The sequence below is a fragment of the Aspergillus homomorphus genome, assembly GCF_003184865.1.
Source record: "Aspergillus homomorphus CBS 101889 unplaced genomic scaffold BO97scaffold_2, whole genome shotgun sequence".
In the NCBI taxonomy this organism is placed as follows: domain Eukaryota; kingdom Fungi; phylum Ascomycota; class Eurotiomycetes; order Eurotiales; family Aspergillaceae; genus Aspergillus; species Aspergillus homomorphus.
In genome coordinates, this window is record NW_020291888.1 from 656736 (window position 1) to 680656 (window position 23921).

Below are 23921 nucleotides of genomic sequence, written 5' to 3' on the forward strand. Positions count from 1 at the left end.
TCTTTTCTCGTGGACTTTTTGAGATCCCTTTCCACCCCCGGGATTCTTCTACCTCGTCGCTCGATTTGTTCCGGGCCCGATCTTTTTCCTTTTTTTTTTTTTTCCTCTCTTCGTCTTTAGTTTCCCCTCCCTCTTCTTGATTTTCGCTCTCGCTTGCGATCCCTGGTGCTGTTTTCCGCATACGGCAACATGAACGTCACTCAGGTTTTGGAGAGCACCCTCTCGCCAGGTATATTCTGCTCTTCCCTTTCCCTATATTCGGGCTCATCTCGATGAGCGGTGGGATTCCTTCGAGGTTGTGGCAAGGTTTGCTGATGGCTGTTCTTCTTGGTGTATTATAGATGCGGCTGCACGTACAAATGCCGAACAGCAGCTCGCCCATGCGGCTGAGGTCGACTTCGTAAGTTCTTACCATCCCACGAATTCCAGCTATCGTGCTGCCACCGCCATCGGCTTTGCTAATGTCTGCTTTTTATCGGCTCGATAGGCTCAATATCTTCTCACCTTGGGTCAAGAATTAGCAAATGAGAACACCCCGTCCCACATTAGAACCGCCGCCGGTCTTGCGTTGAAGAACGCTTTCACATTCAAAGACCTCGCTAAGCTCCGCGAGGTCCAACTTAAATGGCTACAGCAAATTACCCCAGAAATCAAGGCCCAAGTCAAGGAACTTGGCCTCAAGACGCTCGGCTCGAAAGATGGCCGGGCCGGACAGTCCGCCGCCCAGGTCATCGTCTCCATCGCCGCCATCGAGCTCCCCCGGAACGAATGGCCCGATCTCATGCAGATCTTGGTTCAGAATGTCGCGACCGGCTCCGATCAATTGAAGCAGGCCTCCCTGGTCACCATCGGCTTCATCTGCGAATCCCAGGACCCCGAGCTTCGCGAGAGCTTGGCCGCCCACTCCAATGCCATCCTCACCGCCGTCGTCCAGGGCGCTCGCCGTGAGGAGCCGAACATGGACATCCGCTTCGCCGCCATCAAGGCCCTGAGCGACTCCGTTGACTTTGTGCGCTCGAACATGGAGAACGAGGGTGAGCGGAACTACATCATGCAGGTGGTCTGTGAGGCTACTCAGGCCGACGATCTCCGAGTTCAGGCTGGCGCTTTCGGATGTCTTAACCGTGTCATGGGTGCCTACTACGACAAGATGCGTTTCTACATGGAGAAGGCCCTGTTCGGCTTGAGCATCATGGGAATGAAGAACGAGGAGGAGGATGTTGCCAAGCTCGCTATCGAGTTCTGGTGCACCGTTTGCGAAGAGGAAATCGCTATTGAGGACGACAATGCGGCGGTACGTTGGATATTGAAACGCCTACGATGGGGAAGGGCTATGGGCATAGCTAACGACGATTACAGGCACAAGCAGAGGGTATCCCTGAGGTCCGCCCATTCTTTGGCTTCGCCCGTGTTGCTTGCAAGGAGGTCGTTCCTGTCCTGTTGCAGGCTATGTGCCGACAGGATGAAGATGCAGGCGACGATGAATACAACGTTGCTCGTGCCGCTTACCAGGCCCTGCAGCTCTACGCTCAGTGCGTCCAGGGCGATGTCATCCCCCCTGTCTTGGCTTTCATTGAGGGCAACATCCGTAACGAGGACTGGCGCCACAGAGATGCTGCTGTCGCCGCATTCGGTGCCATCATGGACGGCCCTGACCCCAAGGTTCTGGAGCCCTTGATCAAGCAGGCTCTCCCTGTTCTGGTCGGCATGATGTCAGACAGCTCCATCCAGGTCCGCGACTCGGTCGCTTACGCTCTGGGCCGTGTCTGTGACTACTGCTCCGAGACTCTTGATCCCGAGGTGCACCTCGAGCCCCTGATCTCGTGCCTGTTCAACGGTCTTGCCAGCTCCCCCAAGATTGCCAGCTCCTGCTGTTGGGCTTTGATGAACGTTGCCGATCGCTTTGCTGGCGATTACGGTACCCAGACCAACCCTCTTTCCAAGCACTTTGGCGAGAGCGTCAAGTCGCTTCTCACACTTACCGAGAGGTATGGTTCCCACGTATTAATTATATCAATCAGTTGCTAAACCTTCATGCAGACATGATGCCGACAACCAGCTTCGCACCGCCGGTTACGAGGTTCTCAACTCCTTCGTTAACAATGCCGCCATCGACAGCCTTCCTTTGGTTGGAAACCTATCCGATGTTATGCTTCAGCGCTTGGACCACACCATCGGCATGCAGCAGCAGGTGGTCAGTGTCGAAGACCGCATCACTTTGGAAGAGATGCAGACTAGCATTGTCAGCGTCATTCTTGTAAGCTCGCTCTAAGCATAACTTGAAATATGTCGTATGCTAACCATACAGGCCGTTGTTCAACGCCTTGAGACCGAGATCAAGCCCCAGGCCGACCGCATTATGGAGCTCATGCTTCGCGTGCTCTCTACCGTTCCTCCCAAGTCGAGTGTTCCTGATGTGGTGTTCGCCACTGTCGGTGCCATCGCTAGCGCAATGGAGGAGGACTTTGCCAAGTACATGGAGCCTTTCGCTCAGCCCCTGTACAACGCCCTTAGCAACCAGGAAGAGCCTGGTCTGTGCTCCATGGCTATTGGCTTGGTCAGCGATATTGCCCGCGCCCTGAATGAGAAGATCCAGCCTTTCTGCGACGGCTTCATGAACGCTCTGCTCACTGTCTTGCGGGTAAGTTTTCAGTCTTCTGATTACCGGGAATGCATTCAACTGACTAGTTATCTAGACCTGCGGCAATCAACTCAAGCCTGCTATCCTCGAGACATTTGGAGATATCGCTCAGGCTATCGGCACTCAGTTCGACACTTACCTGCAGGTCGTTGCAACTGTTCTCCACCAAGCCGCGGCCGTTACCGCCAGCGACGATGTGTCTCTTGACGCGATCGATTACATCATCTCCCTCCGTGAGGGTATCATGGACGCTTGGGGTGGTATTCTTCTGGCTTACAAGGGCAAGCCTCAGAGTAAGCATATCTACTACATCTAGACACATCCTTTGCTAACGCCCTTGATCAGTCACTCACATTACCCCCTTTGTCGACCACATTTTCCAGCTGCTTCACACTGTTTCCCAAGATATCAACCGGAGTGAAGGCTTGATGAGGGCTGCTATGGGTGTCCTTGGGTAAGCTTCATACATTCAAGCCCATCTCATGGCTCCTATAATCTGACCGTTTACTAGTGACCTTGCCGAGGGTTTCCCCAACGGCGAATTCGCCAACTACTTCCGCAACGACTGGGTCACTGCTCTGGTTCGCGAGACCCGCCAGAACCGTGAATATGGTCCTCGCACCATTGACACTGCCCGCTGGACCCGTGAGCAAGTCAAGCGTCAGATCAACATGTCCACCGCTGCTGCTATGGCTTAAGTGATCATCATCAGTTGACCTGTTTGTCTTTGATCGTTCACTCGACAAGATGCCACCCCTTTAGGACGCCGCCAACTGCTGGCGCACCTGAAGCACCTAGCGCCGTGGCGACGCTGGCCCCATTCGCTGAGGTGACCTGCACCTTGAAGGATTCCGAGTCGTTCCCAGATCGCTCATTCCTAAGTCACCGTGCTCTCAGTTCGATCAGACTGTGGACAGGGCTGGTCTATCTGCGGTCGCCGACTCAACCACATCCCTTGAGCACCCTGTACCAACCCACTCGCCTTTCCCCAACATCTCCCCCTACCCTCCGCACACAATCCCCTCCCCCTCCCCCTCCCCTTTGCTCCCCTTACCCAATCTGCCCCAGCGTTCAGGATGTCCGTCCTGTGCAGTTGACTGCTTTTCGGACTTTTCCTTTCCATGACATCTCGCAATGCATGTTGGCACCATCCATCGGCCTTATGTTCTCGGTCTTCTTCTCCCCTATATTACTACTATCCACTTGTCGATTTCCTTTGCCCCTCGCACCCTTTTTAATTAGACAGAGGTCCTATTAGCATTATCATGTATGCCCCAAGAAGTCATGTAACCCCATCCCCCTTGTCACGAATGTCACCCTACCCTTACTTCACCTATTCCGAATCGGATCAAGAAGAAATGTATAGAATGATAAACCCACCCCTATATTCGTATGATCCAGGCCCTCGTAAACCTGCCGATGTATCGACACGGTCGCGTATATGCTAGATTTTGATAGGAGATACTCGCTTCGTGAAAATCAAACCACTCTCTATAAAGACACATTGGAACAACTAGTCTTTTCACTCGTGTATGAGCCATGACGCACTCGCAACTGTCGTGCATGATCTATTTGTATCATGCCGCTTTCACATGCAGATTTTGCGACCTTGTCTTTTTGTCGAAGAATGGTGATCCAGGAGCCAGATTCTGCTGATGCCTGAGGCCTCCATTGAAGGCTTAAGCTCTGTCACGTGCTAAGGATAAGGGCACGGATCGACAACCCTAAGGCCCACCCGCACACCCCGTGAAAACTTCTTCACTTTTCTCGGCCGCGTCCGCTACCATCCCCTTCCCTTGATCTCAACCGACGTCGTCGACACATCAACGAGGTATGTACAACCTGTTGCCTCTCCCTGTTCTGCAGCCTCTCAGCTAGTCTGGGAGAGCAATCACGCTCGGATTCTTCGGTGTGTTTTTCTTACTTGCAGGTGTAGCAACCGACCGCAATGAAAACAACCAGGAAGGCCGGCGTGATACGCTTCTCCTCATACGGCACGGGCTGAAGAACCCTTTATGGACTGCATCAGGGGCACTCTTTGCGCTCGAGGACTACTGGTGGCTGACTATTGGACTCCGGCACAATCCCTTTTCCCGGCATCAGAAACGGTGCCGAGAAGGGATTCTAGGTTGGAGTGATCTTCGAATTCAGATACCTCATTTCCTCTCGTATCCCTCGATCTGAGAATCTCGCCATCTCACCGCCAAAATGGTCAAGACTTCCGTCCTCAACGATGCGCTCAACGCCATCAACAACGCCGAGAAGTCCGGTCGCCGTCAGGTTCTGATCCGCCCCTCTTCCAAGGTCATCATCAAGTTCCTCTCCGTCATGCAGAAGCACGGTACGTTCTAGTTCTATTAGACCTCGGCACACAAGACAGGAAATGAGTTTGCTTCGGGAATGAGTATGATCCAATCGCCGGTACGACAGTAGTACACAGAAATTCGGGTTGATAACTAGGCGGTCTGTTTCGCATATCATACAACGCTCGCCCTTTAAGTGCCCGATATATTGAAACCGGCGAGGATCTTACAAGTTTCCGAAACTCATTTCTTTTTCTGTGTTTGGTCTAACCTTTAAATCGTCGCCACAAATTACTGATCTCTTTTCTTTTCCAGGCTACATTGGCGAGTTCGAGGAGGTCGATGACCACCGCTCCGGCAAGATCGTAATCCAGCTCAACGGTCGCCTCAACAAGACCGGTGTCATCAACCCCCGCTACCCCGTCCAGCTCCGTGACCTCGAGAAGTGGACCACCCAGCTCCTCCCCTCCCGTCAGTTCGGTTTCGTCGTCCTGACCACCTCTGCCGGTATCATGGACCACGAGGAGGCTCGCCGCAAGCACGTTGCTGGCAAGCTCCTCGGTTTCTTCTACTAGAAAATTCCGTCACGAGATGTTTTTGAAATGATCGGATTATGATTTGGAGTGTTTGGGCGAGGGATGTGCTCTCTGTTGCTGGTCTTGGCGGAGAGTTGCGGAATCGATACCCGGGCAGAAACGCCACAGATAGTTTATTGATTTAGAGTGATCTCGCTTACTCCAAAGAATACATCGGTCATCTCAACAATTTTTTCCACTCGTAGATACCTAGGATTTGTATCCCGTAGCAGAGTGTTTTATTCCTGTCTGGCGCTCGGACCGAGGCCAATTCCCATTCCACCGAGTTCGCTGACCGCTCGTGCAGTCCGCAATTCTGGTCCACCCCGGGATTTTCCCCGCAGTTTGTCTCGACTCTGATAAATAAAGACTCCCCTGACATTCTTCCTTTCTCTTGTCGATATACTCCACCATTGAGGCCATTGCAAACCACAATGCCTCTCGACACCATCTACCTCACCCGTCATGGCGTGTGTTTTACCATACTCTCCTCATTCAACAACCATCTTCCACTAACCAAAACCACCCTTCGATACAGCACCGGCTGAATTGGACAATAGACTACAAGACCGGCACCTACCATGCTCAATTCCCAACACCGACTGGCAATCCAGCCGATCCCACGCTTACCTCGCACGGCGTGCGCCAGTCTCACGAGCTGGCCGCGCATCTCGCCAGCGACGACTTCCACCCGAAACCCTTCCGCGTCTACTGCAGTCCATTCTACCGCTGTCTCCAGACGATCCAGCCCTCCGTTGACGCTCTGAAGGAACTCCACCAGAGGACGTATTCAGATGATAGCAGCACATCCAAAAACAACGATAAGCAGATCGAACGCCACGCGGACTTCGCCGTGCGCGTCGAGCCTGGCCTAGGGTGAGCTCCTGTATACCAGAAAACCCGCCTCCTGTTTCTGCTCCTGCTCGTCCTGCTCCTCCCAGAACCCAATTGCTTCCCCCATACACTTACACATGCACACACAGCAACTAACAAAATTCAATCCCATGAAATAGAGAATGGTTCGGCCACACCACCTTCTTCACGCACCCGCCACCCGCAACACCGCCAACCCTATCCACTTACTTCCCAACCCTCAACCTTACGCTCCCAAACAACCCAGACGACGCCTCCGCCCCCTCCAACAAAACCTATAAACCCTATAAACCCCACCTCACCCCCTCCCCAACCGGCGAAACCATCGCAAACCTCCACACTCGCATCGCCACAACCCTAGCCGCCCTCATCGCAGACGTCGACGCCGAGATCGCCGCCCTCGAGGCCGCCCAGCCCGCCCACGAGCCCCGCTCCAGCAAGGCCATCCTCATCTGCTCGCACGCTGCACCGCTGATCGCCATGGGTCGCGCGTTGACGGGCCTCATGCCGGAAGATTCGTCCCAAGAGGATTTCTTTGTTTTCACGGCCGGGTTGAGTACCTTCCGCCGCCGCCGGTGGCGGCAGCAACGTGGTAATGGGCAAGATGGGGCTGGATGTGGTGTGGATTCGGTAGGTAGGGATTTGCGTCGGGGTAGTAGTGGTGCTGGGGTTTCTGGGGGCGAGGATAAGCAAGAGTGGGTTCTTGCGCCTGGTACGACGATCCTTCGGGCTGGGATTACAGTACAGACGGATTGGCGTGGGGGGAAGGGGGTTGCGGGGGGGTGGGATTGTGTGCGCAATGGCGATTGTGGGTTTTTGAGTCAGGGGGCTGAGAGGGGGTGGTTTGTTTTCCTTTTCCCTCGCTGGAATTTTTCTTTGATTGTGGAGGGTTGGGCTGACTTGTGTGATCTGATGGTAGGCATTTTAATGGCGAGGAAGGGTTTGATACGGGCCCTATGGCGGCTGAGTCTGCTCCGCCGGTTTCGGGATTGGATACTGTGGTTTCTGAGGGGGTGGGGGAACGGGGGATGAAGTTGTGAGCTTGCATATCATGATGGTAGGTTGGTTGTTTGAATATCCGGTAGGGAGTCTTGCGGTGATTATACTACGGCTGAGCGGAGTATAAATCCAAAGGGAAAGACTACAATGCACATCAAAGCTACAACTCAATAACGTATCCATTTCTCAGGCTAAAGGCTCAAACGCACGGCCAAATTCATCGATGTATGTCACTGTAAGGCAAAAATCAAAGGCGGGTCCGATGGAAATATGGCTGACGCTTGAGTCAGTTCTCGGCTGCCTGGGGTATCGTAGTGTGACCTCCACTCTCACGCTCCTCTGCAACAACATGGGTCTCCTATTCTTGCTGCGGCTGCGGCTGCTGCTGCGCTTCCTCACGTTGACGGCGCTCCTCCTCCTCCCGCGCGCGCTGCGCTGCTTCCGCGGCGTTGCGCACCGCAACCTGGCGCTCGCCGACCCCGGGAACCAAGCTCGCAATGAACAACGCCACGGACCGCTCCACCCTGCGCAACTGAAATCGCATTTCACCCGCCACCCCTGCGCGAGGGTTACCAGTCGCTGGAGCTCCGACACCGCGTTGACCGTCCGTGCTGCCACCCTGGCTTTGCTGGGCCTGCGCTGGCTCATGCGGAGTGAAGTGCACCAGGCCTTCGAGGTGCTGCTGCACGGGAGCCACGAGCGTCCGGTACAGTTGCTGATCGACCCCGGTTTCCATGGACAGTACATAGAGCACGGCCAGGGTCACGAAGAACACGCGCGCCCAGGTGCCTGGTTCGGTGAACATGTAGCAGAAGAAGTACAGCCGGAGGAATTGCCAGAGCCGTCTAATGATCCGCCCGAAGCCTAGCTGGCCGTTGTTGTTCGCGTTGTTGCCGACCCCGCGCTGGTTGAGCACGGCCTGGCGCACTACGTTCTCCATGACGACTGCATTTGCGTTGGGCCGGAACTCGGGCACGGGGGCAGTGTCTGGGATGGGACCGCGGTCCGGCAGGTGCAGTGCGCGAAGGCTGTCGAGCGTCGCTTGCAGTTCTTCGGCTCCCGGGGAAGTGGTTATGATACCTTCGTATCCGGATGGCGATGACAACAGATACAGTGAAGTCAGGCCAGATGCGGGTGTATTGATGGCACTGGTTGATGCGGTCTGCGATCGTGGGAATCTGGCCTCGGACAGGCGTAGCTGATCGGCGCGTGTGTATATGTTGAGGACGCGGGACAGCAGCCCTTCGATTGAGCCATCCCGCTCGGCAAGAGGGTTCTGGCGCTGCGCATCCAGTATGGTGAATAGGTGTGTCCGAATTCGGATGATGTGGTCCATGGGAGGTGCAATTCCGTGATTGAGTTGACATTCTGCAAACTCAACTTGACGCATCAGGATCTGCAGACGGAGTGAAGCCTCTTCAGATATGTGCGGATTGGAGGGGGACCCTGTGGTTGGAAGACCGGTGGCTGCCAGTGTCTCGGATGAGGATGTCCGGGACAGCTCGGGGCGGTAGGACGAGGGGTCCGTCAACGCTGCTCGCTGCCGCAACATTGAAAGTACGGGGTTCATGCTGGAGGAGAAGGCACTTAAGCTTTGCTCTCGTATCTCAATCTCTCGGCGCAGGGCCTCAATGTTCCGTCGCAGTGTCGCTCCGACGTCGGCTTCGTGCGTGCCTGTGCGCACTGGCTCACTTCTGGGTGTGGCCTCCCAGTCATTGTGCGCCGCACGGGCTGGAGCAGGTTGCCGGTTGGTGTTAAGCGGATTCGGAGGCCTGGAATTCATTCCACTATCTGGCTGCGGTGACTGCGGGCCAGAAGAGCTAAAATAGCGTGGTGCCGCAGACTCCGATGTTGGGGGAAGGACAAGATGGATCGAATATTCGGTAGCCTTTGAGAATTAACTGTTAGTCAACTGTCACCAGAGCATTTGCAAGCACAGTAAGAAATTGAGGCTCCTTACATTAGGCGGTTCCAGTACATCTTTCATCGCAGCCGCATCATTCAGGAGGGGTTTTCCGCGATAAATTAATCGCTGACTTTCCGGAGACGGCTGGCTTGGGATTGACTGTGCGAGGCGGGCCTTGAGGTTTGCAACAGTGGTAGATGGAGACACATCCTCGATGGTGAACCGGTTCGGCGGAGGCAATGACGGACACAAGACATGCAGGTTGAAGCTCTCTGGCGAGTCCGACGATGAGGTGGGGGTGTCTGTGGTTGAAGCCATCCTGAAGATTTTTGATGCTAACTGAGTATCAGTTGAGCCACAGACATGCGCATAATCACGAGCTGTTTCCTTTAGTAGAACGATTCCGCGTCGAGCAGCCTACCAACCAGATCCACTCTAGGAGTGCTCCGATAAGGCAATCTGTCTTCCGCCGCGGAAGTATACGTAACGATGTTCCTTCAAACAGGCAACAGGTCCGGCCTGCACCTTGAAGCCAGTTCAAGAGTACACAGGATGAATGAAATCTGTAGAGAGAAGGACAGATGTTCACGGCACAGAATCGAATAACAGCAATAAATAGAGAAGCAGGTTGTCAACAAGACGAGAGAGAGGTAACACAGAACAAACGGCGGAGGCCGTCCATTCTGCCAGGCGGTGAGAACCTCTTCTTGCCGATCACGCTCCGGGGGGGAAATGAAGATTGCTGCTTGTGCACTTCGCCGTTTTATTCTCATTTCACACCTTACTTGTGCAAGACAAGCGTTCTCACGTGTCTCGCCTCGGTTATTGCCCCCTCTGGGATGACTCTCACCCAGTAGAGTCGCATTATGGCCCTGTGCCTGTCCAGTTATTCTGCGTTGCTTCGCCGGAAGGTGTTGGTCTCCCCTCATGTGGAGAGGGCTGGATTGATGGAAGTGTCGTTGAAGGCCACTGGTCGTCGTCCGGCCGGTGCTCGTCACTTTTCCAAAACTTGGAAACAGTCCCAGGATTATAATCAGAAAGAAAACCCGTCTCGTCGCAGCACATTCGGCTCCCGTCTCCGTTTTGCACTCCGCAACACCAAGGTCGAATGGTACCCCATCCCCGTGGGTCTAGGCATTGGCCTGCTCGGGTTACTGCAGTTCTACAAGGCACAGCGTGTTGAAAGGGAGCGAGCTGAACGGGAGGCAGCTGGAGAGCCCTATGACTTCCAGAACGCCCCTCCCCGTCCCAAACACCGACTCAGCGGACCATGGCAGGTCCAGATAATGTCCACCTTGCCACTTAAGGCTATGTCTCGACTCTGGGGTCGTTTCAACGAAATCGAACTGCCCTACTACCTTCGCGTTCCCGGCTTTAAACTCTACTCCTGGATATTTGGCGTCAACCTCGACGAGGTGGCCGAGCCCGACCTTCATACCTACCCGAACTTGGCCGCGTTCTTCTACCGTCAACTGAAACCCGGTGTTCGGCCTTTGGATCCAGATACTCATGCTGTCATCTCACCTGCGGATGGAAGGATCCTGCAATTCGGACTTATCGAGCGTGGTGAGGTAGAGCAGGTCAAGGGTGTCACTTACAGTTTGGACGCCCTTTTAGGATCTGCCACGCCGACCCATGCGGACCACGCCAAGACTTTCGCCGACCACCAGACCGAGCCGAGCCAAAAGAACGAAGCGAAGATGCTGGCCGATGAGGAATTTGCCGAAATGAATGGCATCTCCTACACTCTACCGACTCTCCTTGCTGGCGAACAGGGTGGTGCACGAAAGCGGTCGGCCTCGATGGATGCGTCTACCACTTCCAAGGCTGGTGCTGAAGAAGAGGTGAAGGCTGATTTGGCGCGTGGTGATGGAACTCCATGGTACGCCCCTAAGGCGGCCGCCAATCACGCGCTGTACTACGTCGTTATTTACCTGGCTCCGGGTGACTACCACCGCTTCCATTCTCCTGTGCCGTGGGTGGTGGAGAGCCGTCGTCACTTCGCAGGAGAATTGTTCTCAGTGTCACCATATCTCCAGCGCCATCTCCCGGGATTGTTCACTCTTAATGAGCGTGTCGCCCTGCTAGGCCGTTGGCGGTGGGGATTCTTCAGTTACACGCCCGTTGGAGCAACTAACGTCGGCTCGATTAAGGTCAACTTTGATGCGGAACTGCGGACCAACAGCCTGACCACGGATACCGCTGCCGATAAGGCCGCAGCAGAGGCCGCAGCGCGCGGCGAGCAGTACCCGGGATTTGTCGAAGCGACCTACCGTCACGCTAGCCGCACCCTGGGAGGCCATCCTCTTCAGAGAGGTGAGGAGATGGGAGGGTTCCAGCTGGGAAGTTCGATCGTGCTGGTGTTTGAGGCGCCCATGGGTACGCGCAAGTCGTTCGATGCCGGTTGGGAAGAGGGCAAACGCGAGGGAGGATGGAATTGGACCATTGAAAAGGGACAGCGGATCAAAATGGGTGAGAAGCTTGGTTACGTGGACGTTGAAAACTAGACCACTTTATTTGTAATTGATTCTGTATTATACTACATTTGTTGAATAGCGAGATACTTCGTCAGGCCACGGCCTGGGCGAGCTTATAGAATATATTTTTGAGTCGAGAATTGCAACTTGAAAGTATGGCACAGCATCTTGGAGTTTCAAATCCGCTCATTACTATCTTGAGGCATGCACATTATCGATAAGGTAATATTAATATTATACAGTATTCCAGGACTGGGGACATGCCTTGAGTTCACTCGTCCTTGAACTCCTCAAGCCAGGACAAACGAGTTGTTTATCGCTTTGCGATAAACCGATAAGCCACACGTGATTGATAGCCCCGACGCGGTTTCCATCGCAGCTTCACCTTTTCTTCCTCGAGCCACAAATATATCAACAAAAACAATAGCAGCAGTGACCCGCAAGCCAGCCATTGGCAGTCATGGCTAAGCGATAATTGACATTCTATCAGACGGACCCAACCCAGCTCAAAAGGAACAACCACACCATGCCGCGCCACCACCATATCCTCCGCCGCAACCACAACCCGGACACGTCCTCCCCGTCCGAGCCCCAGCATCTACAATATCAACAACCACAACCACAACCACAACAACAGCGACAACGACACCCACCGCCGGTGCCCGCCCGCAGCCTCCACCGCACCCGTCTCGGCCACCACCATGAATCTCCCTCATCCCAATTCACGACCCCGCCATCACGCGGCTTCCCCATCCCTACGCTCCACCCCTCCTCGGGACCAATAGATCCAGACCACCCGCTGCACAGTCACCAGCAAGCACAACAGGCCCAACAGCAGCAGCGACAATACCCGGCGGCGGCCGCCGCGGCGCAAGTGGCGTTGTTCTCGCTCTTCGGGCGAGGGGTCCACGGCCGGGGCCACGGGGAGCCACGCCAACGTCATCCGCCGCACGATCAGGCGGAACAGGACGAGGACGACGACGAAGAGGAAGCAGAAGAAGACGAAGAGGGCGATGAAGACGAAGACGAAGATATCGACGACTCCATGCAGCAGCACCAGTACCCTCACCACCTCCGTCGTCGCCATCGGCATCACGGTTTAGAGCCCGGCCCGGACCTGGCGCTCTCCGATGATGATGGCGAGGCGGGAGTTGAAGAAGACGAGGAACTTGGCATTAATGGGGATGAGGAGGGGGTTGCGGATGAAGAAGAGGAGGAGGGAGTCATTGATGAGGAGGACGAGGATATGCTCGCGGACGCGGGTGTTGATGCTGATGAGGAGATGTTGGGCGAGAGAGGTAAGCTTGTTTACGTTGCCCCTTCATTTCACTCTGCTGCTTTACTTGGAGGTTTATACATATATACGTGCATTATACACGCTCTGCTCTTAGTCTGTCGTGATGTTACGTTTGCTCCCTGATTCCTTACCTAATGCCCATACCCCTTCCCCAATAACCCTCACGACCCAAGCCAGACATCCTAAGTGAATCTAACAAAACCTCCAAAAGACAAATCCCCCACCCCGCTTCCAGCCAACCTCCGCGAGATCTCCTCCCTCGCCTCGTGGACCGTCTCGACCCACAAACCCGGCTGCGGCGTCAGCGCCCTCCGCCACCCGTCGCCGACTCAGTACTGGCAATCCGACGGCCCGCAACCGCACACCCTGACGCTGCACTTCTTCAAGCTGGTCGCCGTGGTGCGCATCCGCGTGTACCTGGACTTCGAGATGGACGAGAGCTACACGCCCACCAAGATGGTCTTCCTAGCCGGCATGGGCGGGAATGATCTCGTGGAGTTTGCGACGTGGGAAGGGGAGGGGCCCTGTGGGTGGGTGGATGTGGAGCTGGAAGGAGTCGGAGGTAGGAATACAGTGCATAAGTATGGTGAGGGGAGAGGAGGTGGTGGCCCTGGTCCTGGTCCTGGTGGGATCTCCGGCAGGAGGATGAGGAGGAGACAGATGGGGACGGATGGGACGGGTATCAAGAGGAGTATTCTGAGGGCGCGGAAGGGGACCAAAAGTCGGAGTAAAGGGAAAGGGAGGGATCTGGGGAACGAAGAAGATGAGATGATGGTTGATCACGACGGACAGGGCACAGACGAGGAGAGCCTGTATGAGGATGCAGGGGTTTATGATTATGAAGATGAGGAGGACGACGAGGACGACGATGACAACGACCCGTATGCGGGGAACGTGCTCAAAGCCATGGTGATTCAGATGCGCGTGATCGAGAACCACCAGAACGGCAAGGATACGCATGTGCGTGGGTTTCAGGTCTTTGCGCGCGACGACGAGCGCAAAAGGCTGGGCAATGCCCCGTCGGCGTCGGCGGATGGGCGCGTGCGACGGCACAGTGCGCGCCGGTCCCTACGGGGAAGTACGCATGATGAGATGGGCGAGGGAGGAGGAGCCGGCGGACGAGACCATGCGGTTGCTGAAGCCGAGCGCGCCGTGAAGGGAGTGGTGACCAGTCTGGAGGAGCCGGATTGGATGGGCGAGCCGGTCATTCGGTAATCGAGTAGTTGTGTTGTGTTGGATTGCGTCGCATTGCATCGGAGTTGGTCGGTAGATACCCTTAACTATTCTGTCTAATTGAGAGATTCCCATCATTCAATGCTACAATGCAATATCACTTCCACAACACTTCCGCTCTCTATTGACGACACAAACACGAAAGATAACTGTCTGGTATTATTATGGTCATATCTCATTCGGCATCACTGCCCCCAAAGCAAACACAGCAAGCTCAGCTGAGAACAAAAACACTTTTTTATGTTTGGGTCTTTACAACAACTTCTCCAACTCGGCGGCCACGGCATCTCCGACCTCGCTGGTGGTAGCCTTACCGCCGATATCGCCAGTGCGGAGACCAGACTCGATCACGTTGCGCACGGCGGCCTCGATGGCGCGGGCCTCGTCGAAGCGGCCGAAGGAGTACTGCATCATCATAGCGACGGAGAGGATGGCTGCGACGGGGTTGACGATGCCCTTTCCGGCAATGTCGGGGGCGGAGCCTGGAAGCCGTCAGAACCATGTATGACCCGATACTAAGGGAGAGGGAACAAAAACATACCGTGGATGGGCTCGTAGATACCGTTGACACGGCTCTTTCCATCGGGGATACCGCTGAGACTAGCACTAGGCAAGAGACCCAAGGAGCCGGGGATGACACTTGCCTCGTCGCTGATGATATCACCGAAGAGGTTGCTGGTGACGATGATGCCGTTCAGCTGGCGGGGGTTCTTGACCATGATCATGGCGGCAGAGTCGATGAGCTGGTGCTCGATCTTGAGTTGGGGGAACTCGTTGGCCATGATCTCGGAGACAGTCTTGCGCCACAGGCGGCTGGTGGCCAGTACGTTGGCCTTGTCCAAGCTCCAAACGGGCAGCGGCGGGTTGTGCTGGAGGGCCAGGTGGGCGGCCAGGCGGGTGATGCGCTCGATCTCGGCGCGCGAGTACGGCTCCGTGTCCATCGCGTAGCCGCTGCCGTCGTCCTCCTTGCGCTCCCCGAAGTAGATCCCGCCCGTCAGCTCCCGGATGATGTTGAAGTCCACGCCCCGGCACACCTCCGCCTTCAGCGGCGAGTGGTCCACCAGCGACGGCGCCGCGAAGTTGCACGGCCGCAGGTTGCCGAACGTGCCCATCTCCTTGCGGAGCTTCAGGAGACCCTGCTCCGGCCGGACGGCCCCTGTACCCCATTTCTATAGTATAGCGTGGATTAGTCTCCATCGGTAGCAAGGCGGTCTTGACTCGAGAAAGAGCGGGGTTACGTACAGGGCCACCGATGGCTCCCAGGAGCACGGCATCGGCGTTCTTGGCCGCGTTCAGGGCCTCGTCTGTCAGGGGAGAGCCAGTGGCGTCAATGGATGCCTAATTGTATGAATTATCAGCTGGGCCATCACCATCGCAAGGTGCTAGCAATACATACTCCGCCCAGCAGATGATCCTGGAGGTTGAGGGTGATATCGTCACGCTTCTTCTCGATGATGCGGAGGACCTAGAAGGAAGAGGTTAGCATCAGGTGGAAAGGCACGTAGCTTCTAGAGCTCATTAGGAAGTAGAAAAGCTATTCCGTAGCTCAATTGATGGTTGACTCACCTTGATGGCCTCAGCAGTGACCTGTCAAGCACGTATACGTCAGTGTATGAGCTCTCTAGTGCGGGGTTCCAGGACAGTATCTCTCACCTCGGGACCGCAGTGGTCACCAGCGAAAACGACGATGTTATACGCAGACATGATGAACAAGAGACGGGAAGAGAATTAGGGAGTTTGAGTCAGAACAGAAAGACAGCGAGACTGAGAGAGGAGCGGATAAATATACGATCTGGCGGGGGGAAGTGGGAGCCTCCCCCGCGCCGACACCGGAGTCATTGCCGGCACTAGCCGAGACCGGCTAGTAGCTTGCGAGCTGCTGGCCGTAATTTTACCCTGCTCTGCTCTCGTCCGGGGTATAAATAGACTGAATCTGGAATGATGAGGAAGGAAATCATCACGAAGATAATGATGGTAATATTAATAGCGAAAGAAGACGTGAATGGGGGTGAAGAAGCTGTAGGAATGACAAACACAGAGAAGAATACAAGAAAGGAAAGCAACAGTTTAGATAATAGGTAAACAATGCGCTGAGAATCATTCACCCTTTTGTCCAGAGACAGATTGTCCCTCCACAGACTCATATGCCACAATTTCCTCCCAACACATATGCGGAAACTACCAGAAAGAAACCCGGGCCATTCGCCCCAGTTGACACAACCGACCAGAGCACCAGAACCATGCACGGAAGAAAGCAGAGAAGAAATGACCGGTCCAGTAAAGACCACCGTCCGGCCGACCGGAGGCATCCGGAGAAGAAGTGAGCCCGAGGGCATTAAAATGGGTTGACTCGAAGAAGAGAAACATCCGGAAACACCACCGACGCCCGACCTGGCCAGCCCTTAGTTGTTCTTACCAGTCCGCAGGGCCTTCCGGGCAGCCATGTCACCTTCGGCCAGCCACTTGCTGGCCTTGACTAGTTGCACGACGTTGATGAACTGCTTGAGAGCCATAACCGGGAAGGAGATTCCGGTGATAACCCAGGGCCAGAAGCTGTCGATCTTGTTCGCACGAGCCAACTCGAGAGCACCGGCACTCCAAGGGCTGGAATAGCCCTCCGGAGGGGGAATAGTCGTGTCGCCAGCTGGGCCTCCCGCCTTGGGTAGCAGCAGGGAAGGGGAGAGTGTAGGCGAGGAGAAAGAGAGCAGATAGAGGCCGATGAAGAACAGCTCATTGAGAGCGCAGCAAATGAACAGAACCGTCTGTACGTCACACAGCACTATTAGTCTGCTACTTCGGAATGAATGGCACCGGGTCAACTCACCCGACTGTTATAGTACTGGTACAGGATCCAGCTGCGGCTGGAGTCGACCTTCTTATGACTCTGGCTGGAACCGCCCATGCTGAGCGTCGCGTACATGTGCATGTAGTGACTAGCCATATCCAAAGCGATCAGACTCTGGAAGACAATCGACCACCGGGGCCAGGCCGAGCTGAGAAACACCAGGAGACACGCTGTTGTACACCGATCCGTCACCATGTCCAACACGGCACCGAAGGTAGTCGACTGGTTGAAGTATCGGGCGGCGTATCCATCCAGGGCGTCCAGCAGACACGAAACACTGTAGAGAAGGGAACATGTCCGCGGATGCAGAGGCATGTAGTAAAGCGAGGCCATTGTCAACACCACGCGCGCATAACCTAGTTCCCGCCAAATGTGTTAGCTCAGAATACTGACCATTCGCTTTCACGGAGGAGACGGAAGTTCTCACCGATCAAGTTTGGCGCAAAGAGAAAGACATTCTCTCGCACGTCTCCGTTAGCGGCAGCTTCCGGGCCGTTTTTCGACGAAGACTGAAGGGTTCCATTGACGGCGGGCGATGGATCCGTGGCCTCCAGCTCAGCGGAGGCCTTCTGGCTTCTGGTGCGAGGGCTCATCTTGAATCTGAGGCTGTTTCTGTAGAGGAGATCGAGGAGACGAAGCTAGCCGACGGACGGAGGAGTGAGACCGAAAGAAGCTTGACCCGGGAGATTCCACGATGCACCGCAATCAATGTGCCGTAGGAGGACCGGAGGGGAATAGAACAAGAAACCGAAACAGCGACTGCAAGGAAATAGAGAAGATGTTAGCAGGTTTATCGGGCGATTGCTCCGGAGAGAAAATCATAAAGTCTGAAACAATAGGGCGAGGGGGATGGATCCGCAAGCTCGTGCATATATTGATCTCCTGAGTTAAAGCTCTGAAGCACACACGTACCGGGCCTGTTTGTCGTAAAAACGCGCCTTGTGATTTTGCGTTGGGCGGGAAATGATACTGGTCAGAGAGTGACGAAGGTAAAGCAAGCTTCAGGAGCAACAGCACCCTAAAATGCGAAGCAGCAAAATAATGACAGGGTGGATGAGAAGGGTGGAGGGTCGAGGGGAAAGTTGTTCGTTCAGGAGAGGGTCGATGAGGTCGGGTCGCCGCCGCACTGATTAATTGGCCTTCCGGGCGCGGTCGATAAGCTGCGCTGATAAGCCGTCGGTCGGTCAACTTCAGCTGGCTTTCAAGGTACCCCCCCGGACAGCTGCTGGAAGTTTAGTTTATATGAAGGCTCCCTGGAGCTTATGTGCCTAACGGCTGTTCATGATAAGTAATAGGTCAAGTCATACTTATATTTTCTGCACTGCTCTGGCGACTGATGCTGCTTGCGGCCACAAACATTCCTTTCCGCTCCAGGCGCGACTGGATTCTGTCTCGGGGAATATTTCTTTCCCTTGCGGTCTGTATGATACACAGTTTGCATGGACGAGGCTCATAAAAAAAGAAAAAAAAAGGAAACACATAGTATAATGAAGGTCTGCGTGTGTATGTACAAGATGCAGCATAACAAAATCCGTCCTTCGGACCAATTGCTTCAACTGGACCCTAGCAGCGTACGGATTGGAACAGATAAAAAAGACTATATACAAACAAGACCATCTTCTTTCGCTCTATCAAAGCCTGGCACTGCCATAATTATCGTCGGGACCGCCGAGGATCGGTCGCTTCTTGTCGCCGCCAGTCGCGCGCCTCCTTCGTGCCCATACTGCCCAGGCCTCCTTCCAGTCGTCGTTCCCAGCCGCCTAAGCGGACAACCAGGCAGGTTGCATTGTCCCCGTCGCGCGTCACTTCAGTTGCAAAGCTGACAACGTCACGAGCGCCCTGATCGGGCGTCTTAGCTTCCTTGATAATGTCTACTACCTCCTGGTCCGGTAGCGTGCCGCTGATGCCGTCCGACATCAGCACCAAGAAGGAATACTCGGCCGGTCCCATTTCGACCCGACGGATCTCTGGTTCAGCCGAGACGCCAATGCGTTTGGACTGCATATCTCCAAAGGCGCGAGTATTAGCTAGTCCGCTCATGCGCTCCTCACCGAAGGAATCCGTAATAAATGTAGTAGCATAGCGACGGAGCCGGCTCGCTTCTATTGGCGATGAGGGATGGTGGTTGGACGTTACGGGGATGGCCTGGCCAGTTTCGGTTGAGCATAGTAGAATGCGCGTGTCTCCGACGTGTGAAACGAGAAGACTAGACGGAGCTCCTGGATGCCAGAAAGGAGCTGGCGTGGGTGTGGAGATGAGAGCCACACTCGCTGTACTTCCCCCTTTGAAGCGATTGGCACCACCAATGCTCAACACCGGATCATGTTCGGGTCCATACAATATGTCGTCTTGATACACAGGTTGGCTGACCCGCGTGGGATCGTCATCCTGCTTGGCTGCTTGCGCCGAGACGAACTCCAGGTCGGTACGAAGAAAGGCGTACTCCAGGATCTCCTCGATGGTTACACCCGAAGAACTCTCCCTCCGCGTATGCGCAAAGTGAGCGGGAGCAAATCGCTTGAAGTAGCCCCCAACGAGGGTTCGCCAGTTTTGCAAGAGAATCTTCTCCAGCCTAGTGGCGCGCTCGCAGTTGCCTCCTTGGAAGATAGGCAACTCGCCAGAAGACGGATCTGCGCCTCTAGGGATCTGGCCTTGAGGCCCACGCCGCAGACTAGACTGAAGCTCAAACGCGGCCGCAGTATCTTGAATAGCCTCGTGCAGAGTGTCCTTCAGAAAGTTGCTACATTCCGCTCCGCCATGACCGTCGAAAATCCCAAAGTAAAATACTTGGGGATCTCCGCTCGCATTGTCGGCGCCACGGTTTTCACGGGGCGCAGAATCGGAACTACCCTCGGCTAACCTTTTAATAGTCAGGGATGCGGGTGGTCGCTTTGCAAAGGCGGGAATGTCAATGACTCCGGCTTGATATGTGTCCTCGTTAGACGGACGCTGGCATCGGGAGGTGTGGGCACCAAAGTGGTGCTTTGCGTTGCGGAGCGGGATGCGAACGACAGTGGTATCTCGATCGACAAGAGGCTGGATAGTGGTGGGCGAGTGAGTGGAATCGCCAGTATGAGGCACCGACGCGGCGCGAGGCAGTTTATGGAAAGGGGTCAGCGGCCCTCGAGGATCGGGATGTAGAGATGACGACGGCAGGTGAGTGACAAAGTAATCGTGAAATTCGGGCCGCTTAGGCCCGGTTGGGGACACGTAGGGGCTCGCAAAATGACGGCGAGAGAGTCCCGAGAGAACTACTGAGGTGGAAGCGAGTCAGTGTGTGCAGACATTGTAGAAGGCATTGAGGCGCCAGCAACTTGGTGGAGGCTGCGAAGAGCCATCGGAGATAAGGAAAAGATGGGGGTCAAACAGCGCAACCTACGACAACTGTCGGCCAAAGTCCGGGCTCGGACAGAGACTCGCTTGGCCGAATACACAATCATGAATGACGGAGCATTGGCAACCAGAAAAGACGACGAATGCTGCAAACGTATAAGAGGATAAAGAGTAAAAAAGTTGAAGCGAAGAAGAGAAGGGTGGGCGATCGGCATTCGCGGGGGAAAGATGACGGGGAGTGTGAGTGGGCGGGCGGATTAACGGCTGGGCGCCCGGGATTGAAACTTGCAATTATGGAGATGATAATGGTCGGAATCTGAAGAAAAACATGCCCGGAGTTATCGAATCAATCCCGACTCGAAAGGCATTCATACATGTATCGCATCTGCGGCGATGGGATCGGTATACCTCTAGAATCGGTAGTAGATTTGCGTATAGAGTGACAGAGTCCCTTCCAGACTCTCCTGCCTCAGCCGAACTTCAAGGTTCGAAACATTCGTTCCCCTTGCGGTTAAGCATACGTCCATCATCACGTGACAACCATGGTTACGGCGAACTACTGTGTACTTTCTCATACTTTGTCTGGCTAGACCTGATCTTGAGTGAATTCGGATGGATGAGTGAAGGTTGGGAGGCATCGAGATGGATCACGACTCTCGAATAGTACTGACCCTTGCCCATAGCTTACAATTTTAACATGGATAGAAGCTACAGGGTGAACTTGGGTAAGGGGTTAAGAGAGTTACATTGTTGGGCGCTAACGCAATATACAAATCCCTAGAGACAGAATCATTTCCAAATCAAGCCTTTAGGCTTGACAAATCACTGTAAGAAGCAAGATGTTTAGAGACTGGCACCTACCAGGGGCAGTGTCATTCCAAGCCAAACACCATGCCGAAGCGAAGCTCGACAGTTCAAGGTTTTAGAGTGTGGACCTGCCGTCACAAGTTGCACCTGGTGTAATTATTAGATCAAAGTACCTACCCGCATATCTGCTCGGTGGTAGATATACGTAGGAGACGTCGGAGCGAGAACTTTTAGATGGCCTTGGTTCGGGAGAACAAACTGCTGTAGACAGCATCGACGACGGGCTGAACTGTGATCTGTCTGCCACCGAAGAAACGTCCGTTAAGACCCTTGATGGCATTCTCGCCGCCCTGAACTCGGTCGAATTTCAGGTAAATGTCGCCTTGAGAGTTGGGATCTAGTGAAATGTGAACGACATGACCATATTTTTCTTCGCACTCAGCGCGGACGTCATCCTCCAGCTCTTTCACCCAGGCATCACCCTCTTCCCTATGAGATTATCAGCAGGCTGGCCGAGAAGCGAATGATATATAGCACTTACTCATTGGGATCAAACATATTGCGTAGCATAACGCATCGACTGGCCATGTTGACATTAACAGGTAGCGGCTTGGCTTCAGTCTTGGGCCGGAGCACTTTCTGCTGATCATCGGCAGCTGGCTCAGAAGGTTCATCTGTTCTTGCAAGCTTCCTCATCAATGCGTCCCTACTGTAGTTGTTGAAGTTCACACCAGCAACGTCAGTGTCATCCAGAGCACTCGCACCGGCGCCCTTTTCGGAGTCCCGGCCTCCAGCGCGGTCGAAGTTGTTGGTACCGCCAGCTTGAACACCACGTCCACCGTGACCCGAGAACAGCGAGCCCTGGAAGTTATGTTGGTTTCCACCTTGGCCCTGCGTGCGTTGTGCGTTCGAATCAGGGGTGAACTTATCGTTGCCAAGGCCAACGCGGATGGCTCGACCAGCAAGATCAAAGCCATTCATCTTCTCGAGGGCTTCGCGAGCCTGATTGGGGTCACGGAACCTGAACGCGGAATGTTAGCAAACCGTACCTCGAGATTGATGAGGATAATACTAACTGCACGAAACCATAACCTCGGCTCCTACCAGTCTCGTCCTTCTGCAACTGAACAAATTCGAGTTCACCGAACGGCTCAAAGACATTCTGGAGGTCACTTTCAGTGATGCTGAAATGAATGTTACCCACGTACAACCTGTGAAAGGGGGCGGCGTGGTTGTTGCCACTGCTGGCTTCAGGATTGCGGGCCTGACGGTTCTTTTCCGCTTCAGTCAACTGTGCGATGATCGGAATTCCTAGAAGTTTCTGTCCTGTAAGCTGGATAGCAGGCGCAACGGAGTCTTCGTTCTTGAACTCGACATAACCGACACTGTCAAACAGTTCAAATTAGCACGTGTCGCGTGATCCACACAGAACGCCGGAAACATGGCTTACCCTTTGGACCGCCCACTGACACGATCCTTAACGATCTGGGCCTCCTTAACAGGACCAACCTTCTCGAAAAAGGCGATAAGTTCTTTCGTCCTCAGACGAGCGGCAAGCTGCTGCACGAAGATGGTGCGTCTATCACGCTCATCTTCGTTCAGTTCCGGCGAACGCTCACGGCTTCTCGGGCTGGGGCTGCGTCTGCGACCGCCCTCTCGCTCGCGGCGTGACGGCCGTCTATCCTCGTCCCGCTCATCACGGCGGGAGCGGCCCGAGGGACGGTAGTACCGGTCATCATAGGGGGACCGGGACCGGGTGCGAGCCCGACCACCACCGCGATAGAAATCGCCACCGGAAGAGCGATAGTCATCACCATGACGGTCACGGTCACGACGGGAGCGACGGCGGTCACTGTCGCGGCTCCTGCTCCTCTTTCTGCTTCTATGGCTTCCGTTAGCACTGCCATGTTCGCTTTTCGGGCTCTTCATTTCTTCGTCTCCATCTGCGTCGCGTGAATGACGTCGGTCGCCACGGCTGCGGTCTCGCCGCTTGCGATCCTTGTTTTCCCGCGAGCGGTCGCGGTCGCGACGCTCACTGCTGTCGGCCTTGGTCGAGTGGCCATCGCGGTCCTGAGACCGTGGGGGTTCCTGCGGCGTCGGGGCAGCTGTAGACTCAAGGAGAGCCTCAACGTCAAGACCTGACATTTTGTTTTCGAATTATAGTTGGACTTCTGTAAACGTAGTTCCCTGGGTGTGATTTGATAGAACAACGTTTTGTGAAGAATGAAAGACCGTGCGGAGAGAGGATTGAGGTCACTTTCGAGTTTCGTTAGAGCGCGACGGGTGTATCGGCCTTGGCTTGAGCGAACCCTTCTATTTGTATTCACAAATCCTTGCAGATAAGATCTGCTCCAGTATGGCGAAACTTGATTCAATTAGGAGCCACCCAGCGGTAATTAGTTCACAAAGGTAGCAAGGAAGAAGTTGTGGAGTAATTGTGGTGATGATAAGGTTGAGGAGGCGAAGACACCACGGACAGTGATCTGCTGGCCTATGTCGGCATATCACGTGAGACTTGGCGTTTGCCGCTCCCTATTGACATTTTTTCCAGCGAACCATGGTTCAGACGGGTAAAAGGGCATAACACTAAAGGGTCAAACAAAGAACGACTCCTAATTGTTGGATTTGAATC

At 54.6% G+C, this 23921-nt stretch overlaps 10 protein-coding genes across 10 annotated transcripts; 5 read left to right on the forward strand and 5 right to left on the reverse strand.

The window, feature by feature from the left end:
• Positions 1–79: 79 nt before the first annotated feature.
• BO97DRAFT_77294 (karyopherin beta) lies at positions 80–3429 on the forward strand. The gene is made up of 9 exons (XM_025701053.1): positions 80–229; positions 342–400; positions 488–1294; positions 1360–1988; positions 2041–2257; positions 2309–2641; positions 2697–2934; positions 2987–3095; positions 3153–3429. Exons 1-9 carry the CDS (start codon positions 190–192, stop codon positions 3337–3339), a joined length of 2619 nt encoding a protein of 872 aa, XP_025556011.1. The 5' UTR covers positions 80–189; the 3' UTR covers positions 3340–3429.
• A 995-nt stretch (positions 3430–4424) lies between these two features.
• Positions 4425–5707, forward strand: BO97DRAFT_402466 (40S ribosomal protein uS8). The gene is made up of 2 exons (XM_025694511.1): positions 4425–4982; positions 5260–5707. Exons 1-2 carry the CDS (start codon positions 4850–4852, stop codon positions 5517–5519), a joined length of 393 nt encoding a protein of 130 aa, XP_025556012.1. The 5' UTR covers positions 4425–4849; the 3' UTR covers positions 5520–5707.
• A 227-nt stretch (positions 5708–5934) lies between these two features.
• BO97DRAFT_474853 (phosphoglycerate mutase family protein) lies at positions 5935–7432 on the forward strand (the record flags this gene model as incomplete). Its single annotated transcript, XM_025700362.1, has 4 exons — positions 5935–5989; positions 6058–6395; positions 6533–7234; positions 7312–7432. The coding sequence occupies exons 1-4, from the start codon at positions 5954–5956 to the stop codon at positions 7430–7432; spliced, it is 1197 nt and encodes a 398-aa protein (XP_025556013.1). The 5' UTR covers positions 5935–5953.
• Positions 7433–7630: 198 nt separating this feature from the next.
• Positions 7631–9898, reverse strand: BO97DRAFT_360346 (uncharacterized protein). The gene is made up of 2 exons (XM_025692353.1): positions 9352–9898; positions 7631–9279 (listed from the first exon to the last, which is right to left on the reverse strand). Exons 1-2 carry the CDS (start codon positions 9613–9615, stop codon positions 7750–7752), a joined length of 1794 nt encoding a protein of 597 aa, XP_025556014.1. The 5' UTR covers positions 9616–9898; the 3' UTR covers positions 7631–7749.
• A 167-nt stretch (positions 9899–10065) lies between these two features.
• On the forward strand, positions 10066–11887 carry BO97DRAFT_402468 (phosphatidylserine decarboxylase 1). Its single transcript, XM_025694512.1, has one exon. The coding sequence runs from the start codon at positions 10164–10166 to the stop codon at positions 11802–11804; it is 1641 nt and encodes a 546-aa protein (XP_025556015.1). The 5' UTR covers positions 10066–10163; the 3' UTR covers positions 11805–11887.
• A 303-nt stretch (positions 11888–12190) lies between these two features.
• BO97DRAFT_474856 (anaphase promoting complex subunit DOC1) lies at positions 12191–14328 on the forward strand. Its single transcript, XM_025700363.1, has 2 exons — positions 12191–13072; positions 13283–14328. The coding sequence occupies exons 1-2, from the start codon at positions 12301–12303 to the stop codon at positions 14284–14286; spliced, it is 1776 nt and encodes a 591-aa protein (XP_025556016.1). The 5' UTR covers positions 12191–12300; the 3' UTR covers positions 14287–14328.
• Positions 14329–14459: 131 nt separating this feature from the next.
• On the reverse strand, positions 14460–16052 carry leu2A (3-isopropylmalate dehydrogenase LEU2). The gene is made up of 6 exons (XM_025692354.1): positions 15958–16052; positions 15871–15891; positions 15701–15769; positions 15547–15642; positions 14846–15473; positions 14460–14786 (listed from the first exon to the last, which is right to left on the reverse strand). Exons 1-6 carry the CDS (start codon positions 16006–16008, stop codon positions 14557–14559), a joined length of 1095 nt encoding a protein of 364 aa, XP_025556017.1. The 5' UTR covers positions 16009–16052; the 3' UTR covers positions 14460–14556.
• A 615-nt stretch (positions 16053–16667) lies between these two features.
• Positions 16668–17880, reverse strand: BO97DRAFT_77392 (CDP-diacylglycerol--inositol 3-phosphatidyltransferase). The gene is made up of 3 exons (XM_025701054.1): positions 17577–17880; positions 17129–17505; positions 16668–17066 (listed from the first exon to the last, which is right to left on the reverse strand). Exons 1-3 carry the CDS (start codon positions 17740–17742, stop codon positions 16707–16709), a joined length of 903 nt encoding a protein of 300 aa, XP_025556018.1. The 5' UTR covers positions 17743–17880; the 3' UTR covers positions 16668–16706.
• A 786-nt stretch (positions 17881–18666) lies between these two features.
• ptcA (type 2C protein phosphatase PTC6) lies at positions 18667–20643 on the reverse strand. The gene is made up of 2 exons (XM_025694513.1): positions 20529–20643; positions 18667–20403 (listed from the first exon to the last, which is right to left on the reverse strand). Exons 1-2 carry the CDS (start codon positions 20587–20589, stop codon positions 18803–18805), a joined length of 1662 nt encoding a protein of 553 aa, XP_025556019.1. The 5' UTR covers positions 20590–20643; the 3' UTR covers positions 18667–18802.
• Positions 20644–21332: 689 nt separating this feature from the next.
• Positions 21333–23535, reverse strand: BO97DRAFT_77434 (putative RNA splicing factor (Pad-1)). Its single transcript, XM_025701055.1, has 4 exons — positions 22740–23535; positions 22366–22674; positions 21831–22310; positions 21333–21778 (listed from the first exon to the last, which is right to left on the reverse strand). Exons 1-4 carry the CDS (start codon positions 23432–23434, stop codon positions 21520–21522), a joined length of 1743 nt encoding a protein of 580 aa, XP_025556020.1. The 5' UTR covers positions 23435–23535; the 3' UTR covers positions 21333–21519.
• Positions 23536–23921: the final 386 nt, after the last annotated feature.

Coding starts and splice junctions, on each gene's coding strand:
- BO97DRAFT_77294 (XM_025701053.1), top strand. CDS start 190: ATGAACGTCACTCAGGTTTTGGAGAGCACCCTCTCGCCAG. Junction 2,258..2,308: donor GCATTGTCAGCGTCATTCTT/GTAAGCTCGCTC, acceptor CTAACCATACAG/GCCGTTGTTCAACGCCTTGA. Junction 2,935..2,986: donor TTACAAGGGCAAGCCTCAGA/GTAAGCATATCT, acceptor GCCCTTGATCAG/TCACTCACATTACCCCCTTT.
- BO97DRAFT_402466 (XM_025694511.1), top strand. CDS start 4,850: ATGGTCAAGACTTCCGTCCTCAACGATGCGCTCAACGCCATCAACAAC. Junction 4,983..5,259: donor CTCCGTCATGCAGAAGCACG/GTACGTTCTAGT, acceptor TTTCTTTTCCAG/GCTACATTGGCGAGTTCGAG.
- BO97DRAFT_360346 (XM_025692353.1), bottom strand. CDS start 9,615: ATGGCTTCAACCACAGACACCCCCACCTCATCGTCGGACTCGCCAGAG. Junction 9,280..9,351: donor ATGTACTGGAACCGCCTAAT/GTAAGGAGCCTC, acceptor TAATTCTCAAAG/GCTACCGAATATTCGATCCA.
- BO97DRAFT_402468 (XM_025694512.1), top strand. CDS start 10,164: ATGGCCCTGTGCCTGTCCAGTTATTCTGCGTTGCTTCGCCGGAAGGTG.
- BO97DRAFT_474856 (XM_025700363.1), top strand. CDS start 12,301: ATGCCGCGCCACCACCATATCCTCCGCCGCAACCACAACCCGGACACG. Junction 13,073..13,282: donor GGAGATGTTGGGCGAGAGAG/GTAAGCTTGTTT, acceptor AACCTCCAAAAG/ACAAATCCCCCACCCCGCTT.
- leu2A (XM_025692354.1), bottom strand. CDS start 16,008: ATGTCTGCGTATAACATCGTCGTTTTCGCTGGTGACCACTGCGGTCCC. Junction 15,643..15,700: donor AGGATCATCTGCTGGGCGGA/GTATGTATTGCT, acceptor TCATACAATTAG/GCATCCATTGACGCCACTGG. Junction 14,787..14,845: donor TATCTACGAGCCCATCCACG/GTATGTTTTTGT, acceptor GACGGCTTCCAG/GCTCCGCCCCCGACATTGCC.
- BO97DRAFT_77392 (XM_025701054.1), bottom strand. CDS start 17,742: ATGAGCCCTCGCACCAGAAGCCAGAAGGCCTCCGCTGAGCTGGAGGCC. Junction 17,506..17,576: donor CTTTGCGCCAAACTTGATCG/GTGAGAACTTCC, acceptor GGCGGGAACTAG/GTTATGCGCGCGTGGTGTTG. Junction 17,067..17,128: donor ACCAGTACTATAACAGTCGG/GTGAGTTGACCC, acceptor TGTGACGTACAG/ACGGTTCTGTTCATTTGCTG.
- ptcA (XM_025694513.1), bottom strand. CDS start 20,589: ATGATTGTGTATTCGGCCAAGCGAGTCTCTGTCCGAGCCCGGACTTTG. Junction 20,404..20,528: donor GACTTTGGCCGACAGTTGTC/GTAGGTTGCGCT, acceptor CTTCCACCTCAG/TAGTTCTCTCGGGACTCTCT.
- BO97DRAFT_77434 (XM_025701055.1), bottom strand. CDS start 23,434: ATGTCAGGTCTTGACGTTGAGGCTCTCCTTGAGTCTACAGCTGCCCCG. Junction 22,311..22,365: donor CGAGGTTATGGTTTCGTGCA/GTTAGTATTATC, acceptor TTCCGCGTTCAG/GTTCCGTGACCCCAATCAGG. Junction 21,779..21,830: donor AATATGTTTGATCCCAATGA/GTAAGTGCTATA, acceptor ATAATCTCATAG/GGAAGAGGGTGATGCCTGGG.